Source organism: Marmota flaviventris, chromosome 7 (assembly GCF_047511675.1).
Source record: "Marmota flaviventris isolate mMarFla1 chromosome 7, mMarFla1.hap1, whole genome shotgun sequence".
Lineage (NCBI taxonomy): Eukaryota > Metazoa > Chordata > Mammalia > Rodentia > Sciuridae > Marmota > Marmota flaviventris.
In genome coordinates, this window is record NC_092504.1 from 85,479,396 (window position 1) to 85,500,414 (window position 21,019).

At 33.9% G+C, this 21,019-nt stretch overlaps 1 protein-coding gene across 1 annotated transcript in view; it reads left to right on the plus strand.

Moving 5' to 3' along the window:
- Window positions 1-21,019, plus strand: part of Zgrf1 (zinc finger GRF-type containing 1) — an 82,556-nt gene that overhangs the window by 48,696 nt on the left and 12,841 nt on the right. Inside the window, exons 14-21 of the mRNA XM_071614466.1 lie at window positions 307-503; window positions 1,509-1,648; window positions 7,237-7,380; window positions 8,652-8,766; window positions 10,542-10,804; window positions 12,636-12,795; window positions 17,678-17,755; window positions 18,196-18,343. Coding sequence (XP_071470567.1) covers window positions 307-503; window positions 1,509-1,648; window positions 7,237-7,380; window positions 8,652-8,766; window positions 10,542-10,804; window positions 12,636-12,795; window positions 17,678-17,755; window positions 18,196-18,343 — 1,245 coding nt within the window. The remainder of the gene's footprint in view (window positions 1-306; window positions 504-1,508; window positions 1,649-7,236; window positions 7,381-8,651; window positions 8,767-10,541; window positions 10,805-12,635; window positions 12,796-17,677; window positions 17,756-18,195; window positions 18,344-21,019) is intronic.

Consider the following 21,019-nt stretch of genomic DNA (forward strand, 5'->3'; position numbering starts at 1 on the left):
ACATGGTTTTAAGTTTTATCATATTGTTTAAAGTATTTAAAAAATTAAGTTGTATTGTGACTTTGTAGAGTATATTAGTAAGGCCAAGCAGTCTTCATAAGTGTTGACAAGCATAATTAAAAAAAATAAAAATAAAAATATCTTTCTTACTAAATTTTAATATCTTTTTTTTTTTCCTCCTTTCTTTCTTTCTTTTTTTTTTAAGTATTGTGCTTTGAACCCAGGACCTCATGCATGCTAGGCAAGTACTCCTCCACTAAGTTACACCCCTAGCCCTAAATTTTAATATATTTTTTTCCTCCTTAGGGTCGTCTCTTTTATACATGTGACAGACCCAAAGTGGATCAATGTAAATTTTTCAAGTGGCTTGAGGAAGTAACTCCTGGATGGTTAACACAGGAAGAGTCTCAACCCAGCATGGTTTTAAATGATATTAAGAGTATTGCCTTATATTTAAGAAGTCAAAAGATACCACTCTATGAGGAATGCCATCTTTTGGTGAGGTATGTTTCATGGTACCAAATAATTGCCTGTAATTACTATCAGAAAATAATATACATTAATAAATATGTAATATATAAATATATATTAATAAATAATATAAATCAGAAGATAGCAACCCTCACAGGATTATCAACAGCTTTAAAAGAGATTGAGATGGAAAAGTATCTAACAGAGAGAATACTTTAGTTTTTATAAGTTTAAAATGAAAGGAGTCTGTAAGGTTATTTTAACCCTCTCTAAATATCAAGCAGTTTCAGAAATATCAGAATAACTGGAAGGAGGCTATTTTTCTAACCATTTTTATGCATAGTTGGGGCTGTTCTTCACAATCTCAGGGGACTCTGTTGAACAAATCATAGGAATAATTTTTTGGAAGTGCCAGATAATAATTTTTCACAATCTTGAACTGTATAGCCTGTAGGATGATAGAATGGTACATTTTAGAAGCATGTCTGGTATAGAAGTAGGATTACTAAAAAAGTATAAATGCCATATGCATGGTAACTTAATAATAATTTATTGGGAATTTTTAGATGCTAGGTTTTCTTCTAAGTATTTTGTCTTATTCCATTTAATCATCACAGTAACCTATAAGATCACAGTAACCTATAAGATATGGAGATAGTGGAGACAAGTATTAATTTTATTTTACTGTGATAGAAATTGATATTCTCTATTTTTTAGATACTTTTTCCTATCTTCATCTTTTTAAAACTGATGATAGGGACTAGGGATGTAGTTCGGTGGCAGAGTGCTTGCCTAGAATGCTTGTACAAGGTTCTGGGTTTGATCCCCAGCACTGCAATCAGTCCAATCAATTGATGACAATTCTGTGATATTGCTGTTTTCTTCCTTTGATGGAATATATTTATTTTTCATATGCATGTATGAAAGTATGTAAATGCACAGAACTCTGATCCTTTCCTTTTTATGTTGTGTTTTAAAAAAAGATTTAAAAATTTTTTAATATTCAAATTTATTTTTATTTTTATTCTTTTTTTCAGGAAAGGATTTGACTTTCAGAGAAAACAGTACGGCAAACTAAAAAAGTTTACTGCTGTAAATCCTGAATTTTATAGTGAAAAGAAAAGCAAACTTTATCTTAAATTGAGTCGGAAAGAAAGTTCTTCGGTTTATAGCAAAGGTAAGTTGGTCTGATCATGGTGATGATGCATTTACAAACAGCTGAATATCTCTGTAAATTCCCTCCCCCCCTCCTGGGGATTGAACCCAGAAGCCCTCTACTACTAAGCTATATTTCAAGTGCTTATTTATTTACTTTAAAATTTTTGTTAAAAACTTTTTATTGGTACTTAATGATTATACATAATAACAGGATTCATTGTGATATAATTATACATGCCTAAGGCTTGCCTATTTGGTTAGTTTTTTCAAAGAACAACCTTTTGCCTTTGTGGATCAAAAGATCAGCAAGTATCTTTGTTTTATTTTGGTTTGGTTTTGGTTTCTTTTTGTCTTCCACTCTTATTTTTAAGATCTCTCTTATTTTGTTAGGTTTTAGTGTAATCTTCTTTTTCATACATCCTAAGTCAGATATGTAGCTTGCTAATTTTGAGGATTTTTTCTGTTTTCTAATATAAAATTAGGATTGTAAATTTCCCTCAAAGTACCACTCTACTTTTGTGAAGTACTTTTTTTCATTTAAATTAATTTTATTTAAATTTTATATTATAGTTTCATCTTTAGCATACAAGTTAGTAAGCATGTTTTTAAGGAAATTTCTATATTAACTTTTAACTTAACCTACAGAGTATCATCTGCAGGCAGATTTCAGTCTACAAACTTACTAGTTAGCAGATTATGGTTTTCGTAATAGTATTCTTTAAAGTTCATCTATGTTTTTTTAATGGTATAGAAAATGAGAAATATATATGCCTTCTCTTTTTATTAGATGCTGAGCTCTTAAACAAATCAAGTTTAGTAATTGCTTTCTCCAGATCTTCTCTAGTCTTGCCAATTTTTGGTTAGTCATCTATCAGCAATTCAGGGTGATAGTTGAAATCTTCAATGGTTCACGTTCTTCTTGCTATTTTCTTACTTTTTGCATTTCATATATTAGGCTTATTTTATTAGGTGCACATATGTTTTAAGTTACTCTTGTCTTCTTGATAAATTGAAATTTTATTATCATATAGAGACCCTCTACAACTTTAATACCTTTTTCTTAAAATGAATTTATTAATATAGACATGCCAGGTATGTTTTTGCTAATATGTACTTGATAAATCTTTTTTGAACACTTTTGTGTGTTCTCATAGGTACGTTCCTTGTAAACACTGTATGTGTCAATTATAAAAAATTTGACCTGTAAACAGAACAAGCCCAAATAGTTAGATTTAAATTATAATCATTGATACATTTGTATATGTTCCTACAATCTTAAATTATTCGTTTATCCCACTCTTTCTTTGCTCTTTTAAATCCTTTTTTGCCATCTTAAAAAGTGATAGTTAATCTTTCCTTCAGTAAAACAACTTCTTAGAAAACATTCACAATCCTTTGTTCTTCTCTAGATGCTCTCCTTCACTTTCTATCTTCCTTTTTCCTTAGGGTGACATTATTTAGACTAGTAATATTTGGAGTATCATCTGCAGCTGGTTCCAATCCACAAACTTACTAGTTTTCAACAGAGGGAAACAGCTACTTCAGTATTTAAATCACTTATGTCATTAGGCAAACTTGTTTAGTTATTTTGTCTTATTTATTGCAAGACTTTCTCAGTGAAGAAACATTATGTTGATGCTATGGTTTAGATGAGAGGTGTTCCTCAAAAGCTCACATGTGAGACAATGCAAGAAGGTTCAGAGGAAAAATGATTGGCTTGTAAGAGTCTTAACCCAATCAGTGATTTAATCCTTTGATAGGGATTGACTGGTAACTGAAGTGGTAGGGTGTGGCTGGAGGAGGAGGGAATTGGGGCGTGGCTTTGGATATGTATTTGTATCTGGCGAGTTTCTCTCTCCTTTCTGATCACCATATGAGCCACTTTCCTCTGCCATATTCTCCCTTCATGATGTTCAGCCTCAACTTGAGCTCCAGGGAATGGAACGGGCTTTCTATGGACTAAGACCTCTGAAACCTTGAACCCTCAAATAAACTTTTCCTCCTCTGCAATTGTGCTGATCAGATTCTTTAGTCACAGCAGTGAAAAAGCTGACTAAAACAGTTGATTTGTTGAATTACATTCTAGCACAAGTTACTTATGGCATACAATTACGAACCATTCAGGTCAGGCTACTTTGAGTAGTGCTAATGTAACTTTGGAGTTAGTGTGGATCTATTTACTATCTATCTTTCTCCGACTACTTTTTATAAAGTTCTCACTTTTGACTGGGGATATAGCTCAGAGGCAGGGTACTTGCCTAGCATTGGCAAATTCCTGAGTTTTAACCCCAGCACTGCAAGAAATAAAATAATGAAATAAAATTCTAGGCTCTGAGTTTTTTCCCTTAAATACTTGTGACCTACAAAAACTACAATTTCATATGTTTTAACCTAGTAATTATGTACTTGGTTGTCTTCTTGAATCCATTGTTACTGTTGAAAACTCTGAGGGTACTTTGATTCTTTCTTTCTGTTATTTGTTCTTTTGGGAAGGAAACTTTAAAATTTTATCTATGATTTTACCTTTATTTCCTGATAATTGTGTCTAAATGTGGATTTTTCATTTTTTTTTTCTTCTCTTGGCCACACTATAAGACTTTTAACTCTGAGGTTCTTAATCTTTTTTGTAATTCTGGAAAATTGATCTTTATTATTTCTTCAAATAATCTTCCTTCTTTGTATGTCTTTTATTATTCAGATGTTAGCACCTCTGAATTTATCCTCTAGCTTGCTTAACTTTTATATATTCTGTGTTTTAGTTTTTCCTTCCTTCTGGGAGAATCCTCAATAAGGCTTTCTTTTTAAAATTTTTAATAATAAACTTTAACCTAAATATATTCAAAGCAATATCATTTCAATGTGTAATTAATGTAAACATTATGAGCTATTTCATGCTATTTTATTTTTTCATACTGCTTTTCTTTCTGGAAATTCTTATGAGGGAAGACCAACCCCAAACTTGTCAGCTTCAGTGAGTTCCAGAAATCAGGGGTGCAGTTGAACTATAGTGTGGAGAGACCTAGCCACCAGAAAACCACAGTCACCCATGAAATAACCCATAAGGTCAAGTGTAAACGGTTTGGTTCAAGGGAAAAGCAACATTAAATAGAATAATATTTTTGTATTACAAAATTCTTTAGCCCTCAGAGTTTGGAGAAATTGAGGTGGGATGGAGACTGCCCTGTGATCAGTTAGTTACCACCAGTTTTTGTCTGCTCATTACAGCACAGTGCTTTTGTTGTTGCCCTGATTTTTCCAGAGTATATTAGTCAACTTTCTATCACTGTAATGAAATACCTGAGAAAACTGACTTATAAAGAGAAATGATTTATTTTGTCTCATTGTTTTGGCAGTTCCAGTCTGTGATCAAGTGGCTTCATTGTTTTGGGCCTCTAACAAGACAGCATATCAAGGCAGGAGCACACAGAAAAATAAACTATTGACCTCCTGAGCCAGAAAAAATTTTATTCAATCCCTTGTATAAAAACAAAAACAAAGACGAATCCTGTTGTCAAAATCTGCTTTAGGGGCATGCCCCCAATGACCTAACGATTTTCCACTAGGTCCTACCTCTCAAAGGTTCCTCTACTTCCCAGTAGTACCACCCTGGCAACTAAGCCTTTAACACATAGACCTTTGGGGAATATTCAGTATCCAAACTGTAGCACAGAGGATTTCTAGACCAGAAATGTGAATTAACTTATGGATAGCAAGGTACTATTTGTTCCAGGGCATTGGGGCCTGGGGAGAGGGCCAGTGGAAAGTAAGAACAGAATCTTAGGCTGGAGTTGTAACTCAGTGGTAGAGCACTTGCCTAGCATGCACAAAGCTCAGGGTTTCATCCCAGCACCAAATACACACACAAAAAAAAAGGAGGAGTAGTAAATGGAAGAGGACAGAATCATCAGTGATACACTCTAGGCACTCCAGTTCAAAACAACATTCCAGCTCCATAGGGTTTCTCTACTTCTCTCTCTATTCCCTGCAGGAAGGCAGCCAGCAATCATTCTAGTTCAGACTCATTTTTTCCCCCCATTTTAAAAATTTGTTCTTTTTAGATATACATGATAAATATATTTTTGACATATTATACATGCATAGAGTATAATTTATTCTAATTAGGATCCCATTTTGTAGTTAGTTCAGCCTCTTGATTAGAAATTTTACTCCCCTAAAGTAGTTTCTATGATCTGAATGTGTCCCCCTCACAAATTAATATATTGAAACTTAAGTCCCATGAAAGAAATATCCCAGGGGCTGGGATTGTGGCTCAATGGTGGCAAGAGTGCTTGCCTAGCATGCAGGGACATTGAGTTCCATCCTCAGCATCACATAATTGTAAAATAAAGATATTATGTCCACTTAAAACTAAAAAAATAAAAAAGAAATATCCTAGCCCCTTTGGTCCCTTCTGCCATCTGAGTACATGGCCTTCTGCTCCTTCTACCATGTGAGGACACTGCAACAAGCACCATCTATGAAACAAAGAACAATCAATCTAAGGTATTTGTCCAATGGGCAAAGATTTTTTGAGTAAGAACTCAAAAGCATGGACATCTAAAAAAAAAAATAGACAAATGTATTATGTCGAACTAGAATCTTCTATATAGCAAAGGAAACAATCAAAAGAATGAAGAGACACCCTATAGTATGGGAGAGAATATTTGCAAACCATATATCTGATGAGGAATTAACATCCAAAATATATAAGGAACTAGAACAACTCAGTAAGAAAACAAATATATATGTCTATACCATGGAATATACATCAGTCTCGAAAAAGAAGGAAATTCTAATATTTGTGATAGCATGTATGAACTTGGAGGGCTTTATGCTAAGTGAAATAAGCAGACACAAATTTGGCAATGTTATATATGAATCTTAAACAATTGAATTTAGCTGGGTGTAGTGGCACATGTCTGTAATCCCAGCAACTCAGGAGGCTGAAGCAGGAGGATCACAAGTTCAAACCCAGACTCAGCAACTTAGCAAGGCCTTAAGCAACTCAGGTAGACCCTGTATCTAGTGAAATATTAAAAAGGGCTGGGGATGTGGCTTGGTGGTTAAGCACCCTGGGTTCAATCCCTTGTATAAAAACAAAAACAAAACACACCCCCACCAAAAAAAAAAAAAATTGAATTTAGAGAAACACCTGATGGTGGTTTCTAAGAGCTGAGAGATATAGAAAATGGGGAGATAGTAGTCAAAGAGTGCTAACTTACTTATAAGCAAGTTCTAGAGATCCTATATACAGCATAACTATAGTTAATAATAGCATATCATGTATTTGAAGTTTGCAAAGGGAATAGATTTTAAGAGTTCTCACTATACATACACACACAAAAATAACTCTGTCAGGTGATGGACATGTTGATTAGTTAGATTGTTGAAACCATTTCACAAGGTATACTTATGTGGAAATATCACGTTGTGCCTGGGATCATAGCTTGGTGACAGAGCATGTGCTTGGCGTTTGTGAGGCCCAGGGTTCTTTCCCCAGCAGCCTACTTACCTCAAGAATACATGTCATACAACCTAATTAATTATGTACAATTTTGTGTCACTCAGACCTCAATAAAGCTGGGGGTAAAATGTTTGTTTTTTTAGATGATCTTTGGGTGATTTCAAAAACCCTAGACTTTGAACTGGATACTTTTATTGCATGCAGTGCTTTCTTTGGACCATCATCTCTCAATGAGGTGGAGCTACTGCCCTTGAAAGGTTATTTCCCTTCTAATTGGCCTACTAACAGTAAGTATTACCATGTGTATCTTAATTTGTATTTTAAAAGGTTGATAGACATATGATGAACTTTGAGCACTAATGCTAACTAACTGTGTGTGGGATTGTTTGTTTAAAGCCAACAAACCAATGGTGTTTAAAGCTATAGTGGTTTCTCCTATTATATGCAATGAGTTCCTGAAAATGTGTATGAAAATTTAATACATCATTATTTCTGGGGTTCAAGTCCCATAGGGCAAGCAATATAATGAAATCTTGAATCTTCATTTAAGCATTAGGTTAAAGTTGAATTTTACAAGTTTATATTTGACTTTTTAAAAGTACAAACAATAGGCGTACAAATGAGAATTTTTTCAAAGAACTTCTTGCATCAAGTTCTAATCCTTATGGTTTATTTGAAAATATATTTAGTGAATAATTTATTTTCACCTTGGGAAGGTCCTGAAGATTTTAGGTTGAATTGAGCCAGAAGAGTATGATTTTTGCTTTGAGAATATCTTATCTGTTTTGAAAAATTATTAATAAGGCAGGCTACCCACCAAATTTTTCTTGTAATAAAGAAACTTTTAGTAAGTTGAATTCATATTTAGTTCTATGAATCTGTAAACTCATCTGTACATTTTGATCTCTTAATGATTTCTAATAGTTGAATTTGGTTCATAACTGATCCAGACAAAGCATTTAATGACATATTCATATTATTTCATAGTTGCTTTTAGATTTTGATTTTTCCTTTTTTAACTGAACAAACCTAGTCCAACCAGCATAAATCTAATAAAAAACTAATAAACGTTTATCCTTCTCATATGGAGATTTTCATATTTGTTGCAGTTATTTACTTACCAGTATCAGCATGCTAATTTCCTGTTTTCCATATATTTTAATAAAATAATTAAGAAAGACATGCAAGAGAATATTTTAAAATTACACAAGTACTTCCGTACAGCTCAACTGGTATGCTGATTAAAGAGAACTGCTGGCCATCAAGCAGTGCCTCAGTGCACTAACTCAAAACAGGTGTTCTTATTCATTTACTGATATGCAGAACTCTAAATTTGATTTAAGTTATGCAATTTATGTATACTCATAGAAAGAGAATGAGTAGATAGCATAGTAATTCAATGGATAGAAGTTCACAGACATTTCTGCATGTACTTAAAGGTTTATTTTATGTCATGATTAATTTAGTAGTTGAACTCTGAGGTATAAAGACATTTAATCCAGTTTTTTATGTGTCATTTTATTTTCATCAAGTGTTCATTTTCTCATCTTCTTTATAGCAGTGGTCCATGCATTATTAGTTTGTAATGCTAGCACAGAGCTGACGACTTTGAAAAATATTCAAGACTACTTTAATCCAGCTGCTTTACCTCTAATGCCATATTTGTTAACAATGTAAGTCATCATTTATCTTTGAGTTGTTGGTATTAAAAAATGATAACTGAAAGTGAATATAAAAATACAATAAAAGTACATTATTTAAATTTTACAAATAAAAGTTTAATTATTTTTTAGAATATGAAATTACTGTCATTAATTAGAAGAGAAAGGGGGTAGGGGACACAGTTCAATGATAGAATACTTTCTTAGCATGCACAAGTCCCTGAGTTCTATCTCCAATACATCCCCCCACACAAATAAACAAAATTTGAAAAAATAAAAAGAGAAAGGGAAATATGCAAAATTTACCATTTATTTATTTATTTATGTATTGTGGTTTGGGCTAATAAATAAGTACTGTGAATTTTTTCTCTGTATCAAGGGATAATATTCTAAAGATCTTTGGAGTGATGATTTAATAATTCATCTATAGTTTGATACTGTATATTATTTGGCATTTATAAGAATTATTTTACAGCTTGCATACAGTGCATATGTCAATACTGATTTTATTCTTTTTTTTTTTTTTGGTACCAAGAATTAAACTCAGGGGTGGTTAAGCACTAAGCTACATCCTCAGCCCTTTTAATTTTTTTTATTTGAGAAGGTATCTCACTGAGTTGCTTAGGGCCTTGCTATTTGTTAAGATTGGCTTTGAACTTGTGATCTTCCTGCCTCAGCCTCCCCAGCCTTTGAGATTATAGGCATGCCCCACCAACTTGACTAGATTTTATTCTTTGTTTTTTAATTTTAATTTTTTTTAGTGTTTATTTATTTATATGCTGTGCTGAGGATCAAACCCAGGCCCTCAAACATACCATGCAAGCACTTCAGCCCTGATTTTATTCTTAACATTACCAGTTAATTTTTCAAACACCAAGATCCTTTTTAAAAAATGGAAAGTTATAGTGTCCTAAATGCATTCAAATAATAGAAAAAGTCCATTTTTCCAATTTGGATTGTTATTACTCATTTGGAGTGTTTTGCTTTTCTCATGCCAATGAAATTCTAGGTAAAACATATCCTTATGGATTACTATATGTAGTATGATAATCTGACTTGGATCTTAGAGTAGAATAAGATATTGAAGTTAGGAAACATAAAATGTGAAAGAAGACTGTAGTTTAATAGTAATGAACAAATGTTGGTCTTTTGGTATTGACAAATATATCTTGGCACTGTAAAAAGTTAACATAAGGGGAAGAAGTGGGTGAGGAATATTTAGGAATACTCTGTTATCTTTGGAACTCCAGCAAATAAAAATTCCAAAATAAAAAAATTATATTAAAAATTGCAAGTTTAATTAAATTTACTTAAATATTATATTTCGTAATATCCTAGTCAAAACAAAAGAGATTTATGGTTAATTAAAAAATATCCTTATGGTTCCATTATTTTTTTGTGCAATTGAAATGAATTGAACCTTTATAGAAATAGAAATACAAGCATTTATATATTTTCAGTTTTACCTGAAATAAACACTGTTAATTATCTGATTCTTAACAGTGCTGAGTTTTGGGAAAACATTTTAATATTTGTATATATCTATCTGTATTTGAAATAATTAACTTCCTCTTGTTGTTGAAGATTATATAAAGTAATGTGTAAAATATGTAGACTCACGCCACAGATAGGAAATATTGAACAAAGTTTAGTCTTCTTGCACACTCCTCTAAGTTGAGGCTGGTATCCATATGTCCTCCCCATCTTACCCACAAAATGTTTTCTGTGGTGTTTATAAAATGAAGGCCAGTTGTGAATAAGTCTGTGATTTGTTGCCTTTTTACTAGGTCTCCGTCAACTACAGTTAGCAACAAGAGAGAAAATAAGAGAAAATTTATCCCACCAGCCTTTGCAAATATCAGTACAAAATTTGAACTACTTAGCCTGGGAGAAACATTGCAGTTAGCTAGTGAGTTAATTCAGACACACAAGTTAAACAAGGACCAAGCTACAGCTCTAATTCAGATAGCTCAAATGATGGCATCCCGTGAAAGTGTTGAAGAAGGGAAGGAACTGCACACCCATACCCTCCCTATCACAGTCATACATGGTAAGAAGCAAGAAAACAGTCCTAGTAAATATATTTTTATGTAAACTTATATAAAGTAATCTTTTCGTAATATCCTAGTCCAGAATAACTGTGAGTAAATACTTTTAAACTTGAACCCAGAACCCACTTGAGTAAACTGTTAAATTAGAGCACATCTGACTACCTTGAAACGAAAAATTGGTAGCATATCTGATGAATGGTCAGCATTATTTAGTCATTGCTAAAGAGTCCAGATTGGTCTAGATATCTGTGTATTCTTCTGTTAGACTGGACTTCAATCCTTATCAGCAAAGCTTATATTCCTACTCTGTTTACTCTTTCATCTTCCACAGCAGCTATTCCAGAACTTCCTTGTTCTCATAACCCCATCCTTGCCCCTCCTCCACCCCTCTGAAATTGATCTTGCCTCTAAAATAGGAATTAAATTTGTAACAGAAACTTCTTTTAATGTCCTGAGCTCCTTCAATTTACGTAAGTTTAGACTCATTCTTACCCTTTTTTTTGCTCTGTCCAGGTGAAGGGAGCTCTATTTTCTTCTATTCAGAATTAATACCTTTCTCTGTATTTTGGCTTCTGTGTAGCTCATTTCTCCATAGGTTAGTTCTCTACTTAATCTTCTACTTTCTTACTGTTTATCTTTCCACATCAGAACAATCACTGAGGTGGGTCCCATCTGACTGCTTGCCATCCATCCTTCATAATGATTTTCTCCTTCCAGTTTACTTGAATCCACACATTCCAGTCCATCATCAGATCTCCACGTGGCCTACTCGGTGGAGGGTAGTCTCTAGAGCTAGAATTCTGCCTTTGGCTTTTTCATTTATTAGCTATATGATCTTGAACACATCACTTATCTCTTAGCTTTAATTTCCTGCTCTGTAAAATGGAAATGATAACGGCATCTACCTCAGAGGGGTGGGGGATTAAATAACTCAACGTAAGTGAATGCTTAGAACAGTATCTGGCACAATGGAATACGCTTAGTAAATTTAGTATTTATTACGTTGGGATTATCTCACACAATTTTCTTATTGATCCACCTTTAGGTTTCCTTTCTCTGTATTTGTTTATTTATTTATTTTTTTCTAATACTACTGCTGAGCTATGTACACAGCCCTTTTTGTTTTTATATTGAGACAGGGTCTGAATAAGTTGCCAGGGTTGACCTTTAACTTGCAATAAATACTCCTGCCTCAGACTCCATTAATTCCAGAGTAGCTGGGATTAAAGGCATGCACCATGATGCCTGGCTCCAAATAGTTTTTCAAAAACTATCTGAGGGCTGGAGATGTAGCTCAGTGTAGGGCACTTGCTAAACATACACACACACACACACACACACACACACACAATTTGATAAGTCAGTTATATTGCTTAAAATCCTTCAATGACTTCCACTAACCTTTAAGATTCAGGTTTTTCAGTCATAAAAAACATATGTTTAACCTCTTGTGATTTGTCCCTTGCCTCATCTCTTGCCTGTTTGCTATTTATAGAAATTCTTAAAGTTCTTTTACAAAATTTTTAATAGCTACGAACTCTGTTGTAACATCCCCCTCTCCACCAAAGGAGATGTTCTTCTTTCTCTGATCCCATAACAGTGTTACCATATTCTTTTGTATTATCTCTTTATCTGCTTATCCTATTAGGTTGACTGTGGTCTCATTAAAGGTAGAAGTATTTTGTTAATTATTTAGTCATTCCATAGTGGGCAGTCAATTTTTTCAAATAATTAAATAAAGGAGAATGTGACAGATTAAATATTTCTTGTACTTTCAGTAATGTGTTTATTATATCACTTTAATTTTTTCTCTTTCTTTAAAATAATTAGGTGTTTTTGGAGCAGGGAAGAGTTATTTGCTGGCAGTGGTGATTTTGTTCTTTGTACAACTATTTGAAAAGACTGAAGCTCTTACAGTTGCAAATACAAGGCCATGGAAACTTCTGATTTCTTCTTCCACTAATGTAGCTGTTGACAGAGTACTTCTTGGGTAGGTATGACAAGTGTATTTGAGTAGCTGATGTTTTAGGTTATTGTTGAGAGAGGCAATCCACCACAGGCCCTGAGTTTCTATGTACATCCTTGGTGGGTATGCCAAGTACTCAAGGCTATTGTCTTATACCCAGAAGCTAGCATCTGTGCTAAGTAACAAGCTAAACTATTAATTAATAAGTAGGATTGGGCTGGGGATGTGGCTCGAGTGGTAACTCGTTCGCCTGGCATGCACGGGGCGCTGGGTTTGATCCTCAGCACCACATAAAAATAAAATAAAGATGTTGTGTCCACCGAAAACTGAAAAATAAATACTAAAAAAAATAAGTAGGATAAAATCAAATACCAAACCTGATAATTTTGGCATCAAGATGAGATATTCATGGGCCTGGAGGTGTAGCTCAGTGACACAGCACTTGCCTACCATGTGTGAGGCACTGGGTTCCATTCTTAGCACCACATAAAAATAAATAAATAAGATATTGTGTCCATCTACAACTTAAAAAAAAATAAAAAAGATGGGGTATTCATATAAAAATTCAGTTTCAATTAAGAACACGCAGGGCTACATTGTATTGCGGGGGAGGTAATCCACCATGGGCGTTTCTCAGGGTAGTCTTTATAGCAAGCAGTTTTAACTGATGAGTTAATATCATCCTTCAGGACTAAGAACTTGCCTACTACTTGTTTTTAAAGATAGTGGATCTCCCATCTCAGTGTTCTTGTCCTCTAACTCAATCCACTGCAGGTGCAGTTATCCATGGGGATACTCTTCATCTTCCTATGAAACTTGGGGACAAAGGGATTCAAATACTATGATATCCACATTGCTTTCTGTGCCATGGGTAAAAGTCCTTTCTGACCCATGAATCTTGGGTCTGTTACCTTAGAAGTTGACTAAAATCTCAGAACCAACAGTCTGGGATTCAACAATATCTTATTCATCTGCCTTAAAATATACACTATTAACAAAGCTGAACAGTTTAAGTAGATTATGTTTTTAATTTCAGTGAGAGGGATCCAAAGAATACAGTAGCATTCTATTCTGCAGATATCAAATTTTTGTGATTGCATAAGATTTTAAAAATGCAAAGAAAATTACACAGAATATTTTACATTTTTAATTTTTCACCAAAAAACTTTGTCATTTTATGAGTTTTAATAGGAGAAATAATCCATTATTTACAAGTCTAGTCTTCTTAAAAATTAACTTTGTTTTCTCTCTGTTTTTATGGTACTGTGGATTGAACACAGAGCCTCAAGCATGCTGCTAGACAAGCGCTCTTCCACTGATCTACATCCTGAGTCCTAAAAATTTAACTTTTATAATCACATAAATTAATGCTATGGTTAAAATATGCAGATTTTGTAGTTTATATTTTGTTACATTTCTTCACAATTTTTTTTTATACATGTACACTTTCTAAATGTGGGATCTAACAATATGCAGTGTTCTGTGTCTTACTTTTTTTTTATTTAAAAGTTATTTCTCTGTGGCATTACATCTTAGAAAACATAATTTTTAATAATTCTATTATATTCAGTGATTTTCTTGTACCATTTAAACAATTTTGATCAATAAGTTCTTTCCAAATTTTTACCATTATAAATTATATTGTGGCAATGATCCTTCAATATAAATCTTTATCATACTCTGATTCTTTCCTTAGGAAACAAGCCTAAGCCAAGAATAAAAGATGGGAACATATTTAAATTTTTTAATAAATTTTGCAAAATTGCCCTTCAGAAAAGTTCTACCATTGTGTAGGTTTATGAGAAATTTAAGAGTAGCTGAGTATGGGGCTGGGGGTGTGGCTCAAGCGGTAGCGCGCTCGCTTGACATGCGTGAGGCGCTGGGTTCGATCCTCAGCACCACATACAGATAAAATAAAGATGTTGTGTCCAACGAAAACTAAAAAATAAATAAATATTAAAAAAAAAAAGAGTAGCTGAGTATGACATTGTTACTTCTAAGATACTGAGAAGTTATCTGGGGACTACACAGGAAAGAACATTACATTGCTAAACCTACAATGAAAATATCAGAGTAGACTGTTAGAAAACCAAAAAAAAAAAAAGTCAAGAAGTTAGAATGAAGGGTAAGTACTAAATACTAAAAGGAAACACTTAAAAGAGATTCTTTAATGTTTGAGTCTTTAAAAAGGACCTGAGAAATGTAAGTCTGTAATTAGAATTGTTGCCTCAGCCACAGATAGGCTGAACCTATGTATCTCTTCACAGTAAGATAACATTTTTGTTGTGCATTTGAACAGACAATATATTTTGTTATTGTAATGGACAGGATAGGACAAAGTTTCTTGAGAAGAAATGAAGAAGTATGGGTAAATACACATATGTTTTACCCTGTGGTAGCAGTAGGTTGAGGATACTGTGCCCTTTATTGTTACAGATTTAACATAAACATATTAAAAACAATGTAAACTAGTATTTCAGACTGAAAGTAGCTGACTTCTTTATAATGAGGACTATGAAAAATTAAAAAAAATGATATCTATTTATGTATTGACACTAAATAAATTTCTTCATAATTATTATTTTTTATCACCCGATTTAATGAAATGTATAAACCAGAGAAATGTTAATGTAACAGGTTATTTCTAATAAAACTAAGATAAATACTTTGAAAGACTCAATAAAGGCAAGCTGGCAGAAATAAAATACCAGAAATAAAATCAAATTAGGTGCTGAGGAGAAGTGGTAAACATTTGATGGAGAAAATATAAGCCTAAAAGAATCCTTCACTGGGAGTGTTTCCCAGATGATGATGAGTAGTTTATTAGTTCTAATCAGTTATACATCACAGTAGAAAGTTCTTTAATTCATTGTACACAAATGGAGCAGAATTTTTCACTTCTCTGGTTGTACATGAAGTAGAATCATACCATTCATGCTATCATACATGTACCTAGGTTAATGATGTCTGTCTCATTCCACCATCTTTCCTACCCCCTTGCCCCTTCTCCCCATCTCCTTTGCCCCATCCAAAGTTTCTCCATTCAGCCCATGACCCCCCATCCCATTATGGATTAGCATCTACTTCTCAGAGAAAACATTTGCCCCCTGTTTTTTTGGAATTGGATTATTTCACTTAGCATGATATTCTCCAACTCCATCCATTTACCTGTTAATGCCATAATTTTATTCTCTTTTAATGCTGAGTAATATTCCATTATGTATATATACCACAGTTTCTTTATTCATTCATCTATTGAAGGGCATCTAGGTTGTTCCACAGTTTAGCTATTGTGCTGCTATAAACATTGAAGTGGCTGCATCCCTGTAATATGCTGTTTTTAAGTCTTTTGGATATACACTGGGGAGTGGGACACCTAGGTCAAATGGTGGTTTTATTTCAAGTTTTCCAAGGAATCTTCATAATGCTTTCCAGATTGGTTGCACCAATTTGCAGTCCCACCAGCAATGTATGATTGTGCCTTTCCCCCTCCATATCCTTGCTAATACTTATTGTTGCTTGTATTCTTGATAACTGCCATTCTGACTGGAGTGAGATGAAATCTTAGTTTTAATTTGCATTTCTGGGGCTGGGGTTGTGGCCTAGCGCGTGTGAGACCCTGGGTTCGATCCACAGCACCACATAAAAACAAATAAAATAAAGGTATTATGTCCAACTACAACTAAAAAATATTATTTTTTTAAAAATTTGCATTTCTGTAATTACTAGAGATGTTGAATCTTTTTTTTATATATTTGTTGATCGATTGTATATCTTCTGAGAAGTGTCTGTTCAGCTCCTTAGCCCATTTATTGATTGGGTTGTTTGTTTTTTTGGTGTTATTTTTGAAAACTCTTTTTGGAGGGCTATAGTTGCTTTCGTCCTCCAGATCTTTAAATTCTCACTTTGAGGTGGTAGAGGTGTCTTAGAGGATATGATATTTAATTGAGCACCAACTCTGTTCTTAGCATACAGCTATAGTTATAAGTAAGAGGGACGGGTAGATGAAGGTACCTTCCGCACAAAGCCCTAGTCATGGATAATGTATATAGGATAAGATCATAGCCTGTGGACATATACAGGCCAGCCTGGTTTGAATCATGGCTGAATTCACTTTTTAATGATGTGGCCTCAGTAAAGTTATTTTAACTTTGAGCTTCATTGTCCTCATCTCTTTTTTTTTTTTTTTTTTTGATAGCAGGGATTGAACCCAGGGGCACTTAACCACTGAACCACGTCCCCAGCCTTTTTTTATATTTTATTTAGAAATGGGGTGTTGCTGAGCCTGGCTTTGAACTCTCAATCCTCCTGCCTCAGTCTCCCTAGCCACTAGGATTACAGCGCCGCTGTGCCCAGCCATTGACCTAATCTTTAACATGAGATAATGTGTAGAGCAGTAGTGAGTATTAATTGAGATAACATATGTAATGAAGCTCTTCTTATTAAATCTTGATGCTAAATATATGATATCTGTTGCTTTCCATATTACTATATTCAGGGGTAATTTTATTTGTGACAAATACTGACATTGGTGTTTTACAAATATTAAATGAGCCCTCAGCAGAAAATAATAAATATTTAAAAAATCTCTATAAAATGGCACTGGGGATGTAGCTCAGGGGTAAAAACACTTGCCCAGCACGCACAAATCCCTGGGTTTTATCACAATCACTGCAAAAGGGAAAAAATATATATATATTAACAGAAATCTCTATAAAATGTGTTTTATAAAAGAATTCTTTTAACTGTGTAGCATTTACTTGATTTGACTTTAGTAATTTTACATTAAATTATATAACCCTAAAATATACTGTTATACAAATAAGTTTTAATATAAGTATTATATGAAACCTTGTTTTATATTTCATCTTGTAAATAATATCTATTTTATTTTGTTTCTTTAAAGCCTTCTCAGCCTTGGATTTGAAAAGTTTATCAGAGTTGGGAGTGTAAGAAAGATTGCCAAACCAATTTTACCTTATAGGTAAGATGCTAAATTCTGAAAGCCACAGGATATTCAGAGAATTATGATAATTTTAAATAATTCTTACGTTAAATTTGATTTTTAAATAAGAGTGGAAAGCCTTATCTTTTCATTGGTTAGCTTAGAAAGTCTAATTAGAAAATCTAACTTAGAATATCAAATCTATATTTTGCTGTTTTGTGATATATGAAAAATGAAATAAAGAGAAGTACTCTTTTTTACTGGGCACTGTGCACACCTGTAATCCCAGTAGCTCGGGAGGCTGAGGCAGAAGGATTACAAATTCAAAGCCAACCTCAGCAATTTAGCAAGACCTGTCTCAAAATAAAATATATAAAAAAGGGGTGGGGATGTGGCTTAGTGGTTAAGTGCCTCTGGGTTCAATTCCTGGTAGGGAAAAAAAAAAAAAGAAGTACTTTTTTATGTAATTCTTTTTTTAGCTTGCATGCTGGTTCAGAAAATGAAAATGAACAGTTAAAAGAACTACATGCACTAATGAAAGAAGATCTGACCCCTGTGGAAAGAGTCTATGTAAGAAAAAGTATTGAGCAGCATAAACTGGGGACCAACAAAACCCTGCTGAAGCAGGTAAGGGGAAATAGCTTTAGTTTGCTTCTTAATTTATAGACACTACTCAGATTCTCCTAATTTCTGTTAATGGAAGAATATTTTCTTCAGTGAAACACACTGACATGGTAGCTTAGATTCAATTAGGTTTGTATATCTGTAACCTTGGATGCAGTTGACCCAGTGCATGTTTTATGTTTGCCACAAAGCAGTCTTCAAACTTGTGAACAGACTCTATTTACTAGGCCTGAGTCATTCTTTCTTCTTCTTCCTATTTGCATATCTTTTTATAAACTTGAACAGGAAAGAGAAGAGTTTTGGAATAGATTCCTGGCATGTTCAATGAAATTGGTTTTTCTAGAAGTAAAGAAAAGTTCTGACTATGGGCAAATTATCAAAGTGAAAATTTGTCTTTGATGCTCTCCTAGAAAGCCAAGGCTTTCCAGGGCCTGACTATATCCAAGAATCCAGGAGGCACAGACACTTGCTTCCAGGCACTGGGAGCCAAAATTGGCCACATAGGATTCCAAGCTTTAACAAGGAGCATCATCCTCTTAATCAAGTTCTCATCAGTGTAGCCTGGGCATTAGCTGTTACTCCCCCAGTAGTAATAGCTTTCTCCTGTGAAAGAACATAGGGAAAAGAAAGGAAACTGGAGAAAAAGAAAACTGTTGGTTTCCTGGACCACACAAACATTGGTCACTTTCTGTAAGACATCCTGCTTTTGAGACCCTGTATTAGATAATTGTTTCTAAAATACTACTTAATAAATAAAATATAATTATCAATACTTTTTTGGTGTGTGTGTGTGGTACTAGGGATTGAGTACCAGTGCAGCTACCCTCTACCCCTGAGCCACATCCCCATACCTTTTTTTTTTTTTTTTTTAATTTCAAGGCAGGGTCTCGTTAATTTTTCCACACAGGCCTTAAACTTGATGATCCTCCTTTGTCAGCATCCTGAGTAGCTGGGGTTATGGGACTATGCCAACATGCCCGGCAAAATTAAGACAACAGCTTTTGACTCTACAGGTCAACTGGTGTTATCTCAGCTTTGGTCTCTCATTCTTAGAAAACTGCCCATGGCATGCTTTATTCAGAGGTGGAAGCAGCCATCAGCCCCAAGGCCGTTCTTTTTGTGCAACCAAAGAAAGCACATTGCCAACAGGTTACATAAGTGAGCTCATGCTTACAAGCAGATGCTTATGAACTTGACTGCATATGCTGAATCAGGGTGCTCATGACCTTGGCTTTACACTAAAAACATAACCTGCTGGAAGACTCCACAAGGGACCCTAACTATAGTCTTCTTGGGTTTGCCCTACAGCATGATAGATGTTCTCTTGACAGATGGCAGTAGTCAACAGAGGATAAATTAGATCACATTTAAAGCTTCTGTTCACATCATATCTGCCAATATTTTATTTCTTATAACAGGTCATATAACCAAGTTCAACCTCAATGAGGTAGGGAAATACATTCTGCCTACCTCTCTAGTGGGAAATACTGCAAAGCCACACAGCAAAGGGTATGGTTATGTAAGACTAATCTCATGGGGAGGAAGGGACATATTGGGAGTAATAACCAGTACACAAGTTTTGGGTCTAAAAGTTCTCAGAGGACTTGAGACTAACTTTTTGTGATCTGAATTTTAGGGTTGACTCTGGACCGCTTTCTCTTTAATTCCAGAGGGGCTTAGTTTGTCTGTGTTCAGCGAATACAAATTAACCATTTATGTAATCTTCTTACCATTTTACTCCCCCAATATAATAATGATATATCAGAATAACTGCTAATGGTTTCTTTGGTAATTTTCTAAATAAAAGTCCAGTTATAATAATATATTGCTCATTGCTATTACCTATGTACAATGAAAACTATTTTAGAGGAAGTATTTTAAAAATACTTTGCTAAAATTTCTCAGTCTAATAAAGCAATCAGGCCTGACACATTTCTAAAGTGATATGTCTTTACAATAAAACTAATTTATAAAAATGCTTCGTAATTACTTACTACCCCTGGTCAATAACAAAATCTCTTCTATTGTTTGAGTCTCAGTAGTATAATAATAAATTAAAAGATAAAAGTAATACAATTCTTTAAAGAAAAATCATAATTAGGCTTTTTGTATTTATACATGTAATATATATTTGTATGTATATTTCATGTATATATTTGTGTGTGTATAAATATGTGTTTGTGTGTGTGTGTGTGTGTGTGTGTGTATTTTCCACCCCCTCGACTCCCCCAATGCTAAGGGTTTAACCAGGGCCTTGCTCTGCAAGGGATCTACCACTAAGTACATTCCCATCATAGATGTTTCCTTAAATTAAAGCATTAAAAAAATGCTTCTTGATTTATAAACTTAAGATCCTTATTTTAAAGTTGTTTTAAAGTTGTTAGATGTAGTTACAAGAGTTAGACAACAAATGATATTTCAAAGTGGTGCCAAAAGCAAAATATGAGCTTCAAGGATTGAACATTCTGAAAGAACTGAATAAATCCTGTGGAATTTCTAATATAAGTATGACTTTAGGATGTTTGTTTTGGGGATTTTTTTGTTGTAGTTGTTGGTTTTTGCAGTCTTTGGGCCTTGTGCATGTTATGTAGGTGCTCTACCACTGGTCTACATCCCCAGCCCTTTGTTTCTCTTTTTGACAAAAGAAGGTAAACCTGTTACAGAGCTATTTTGTGTAAT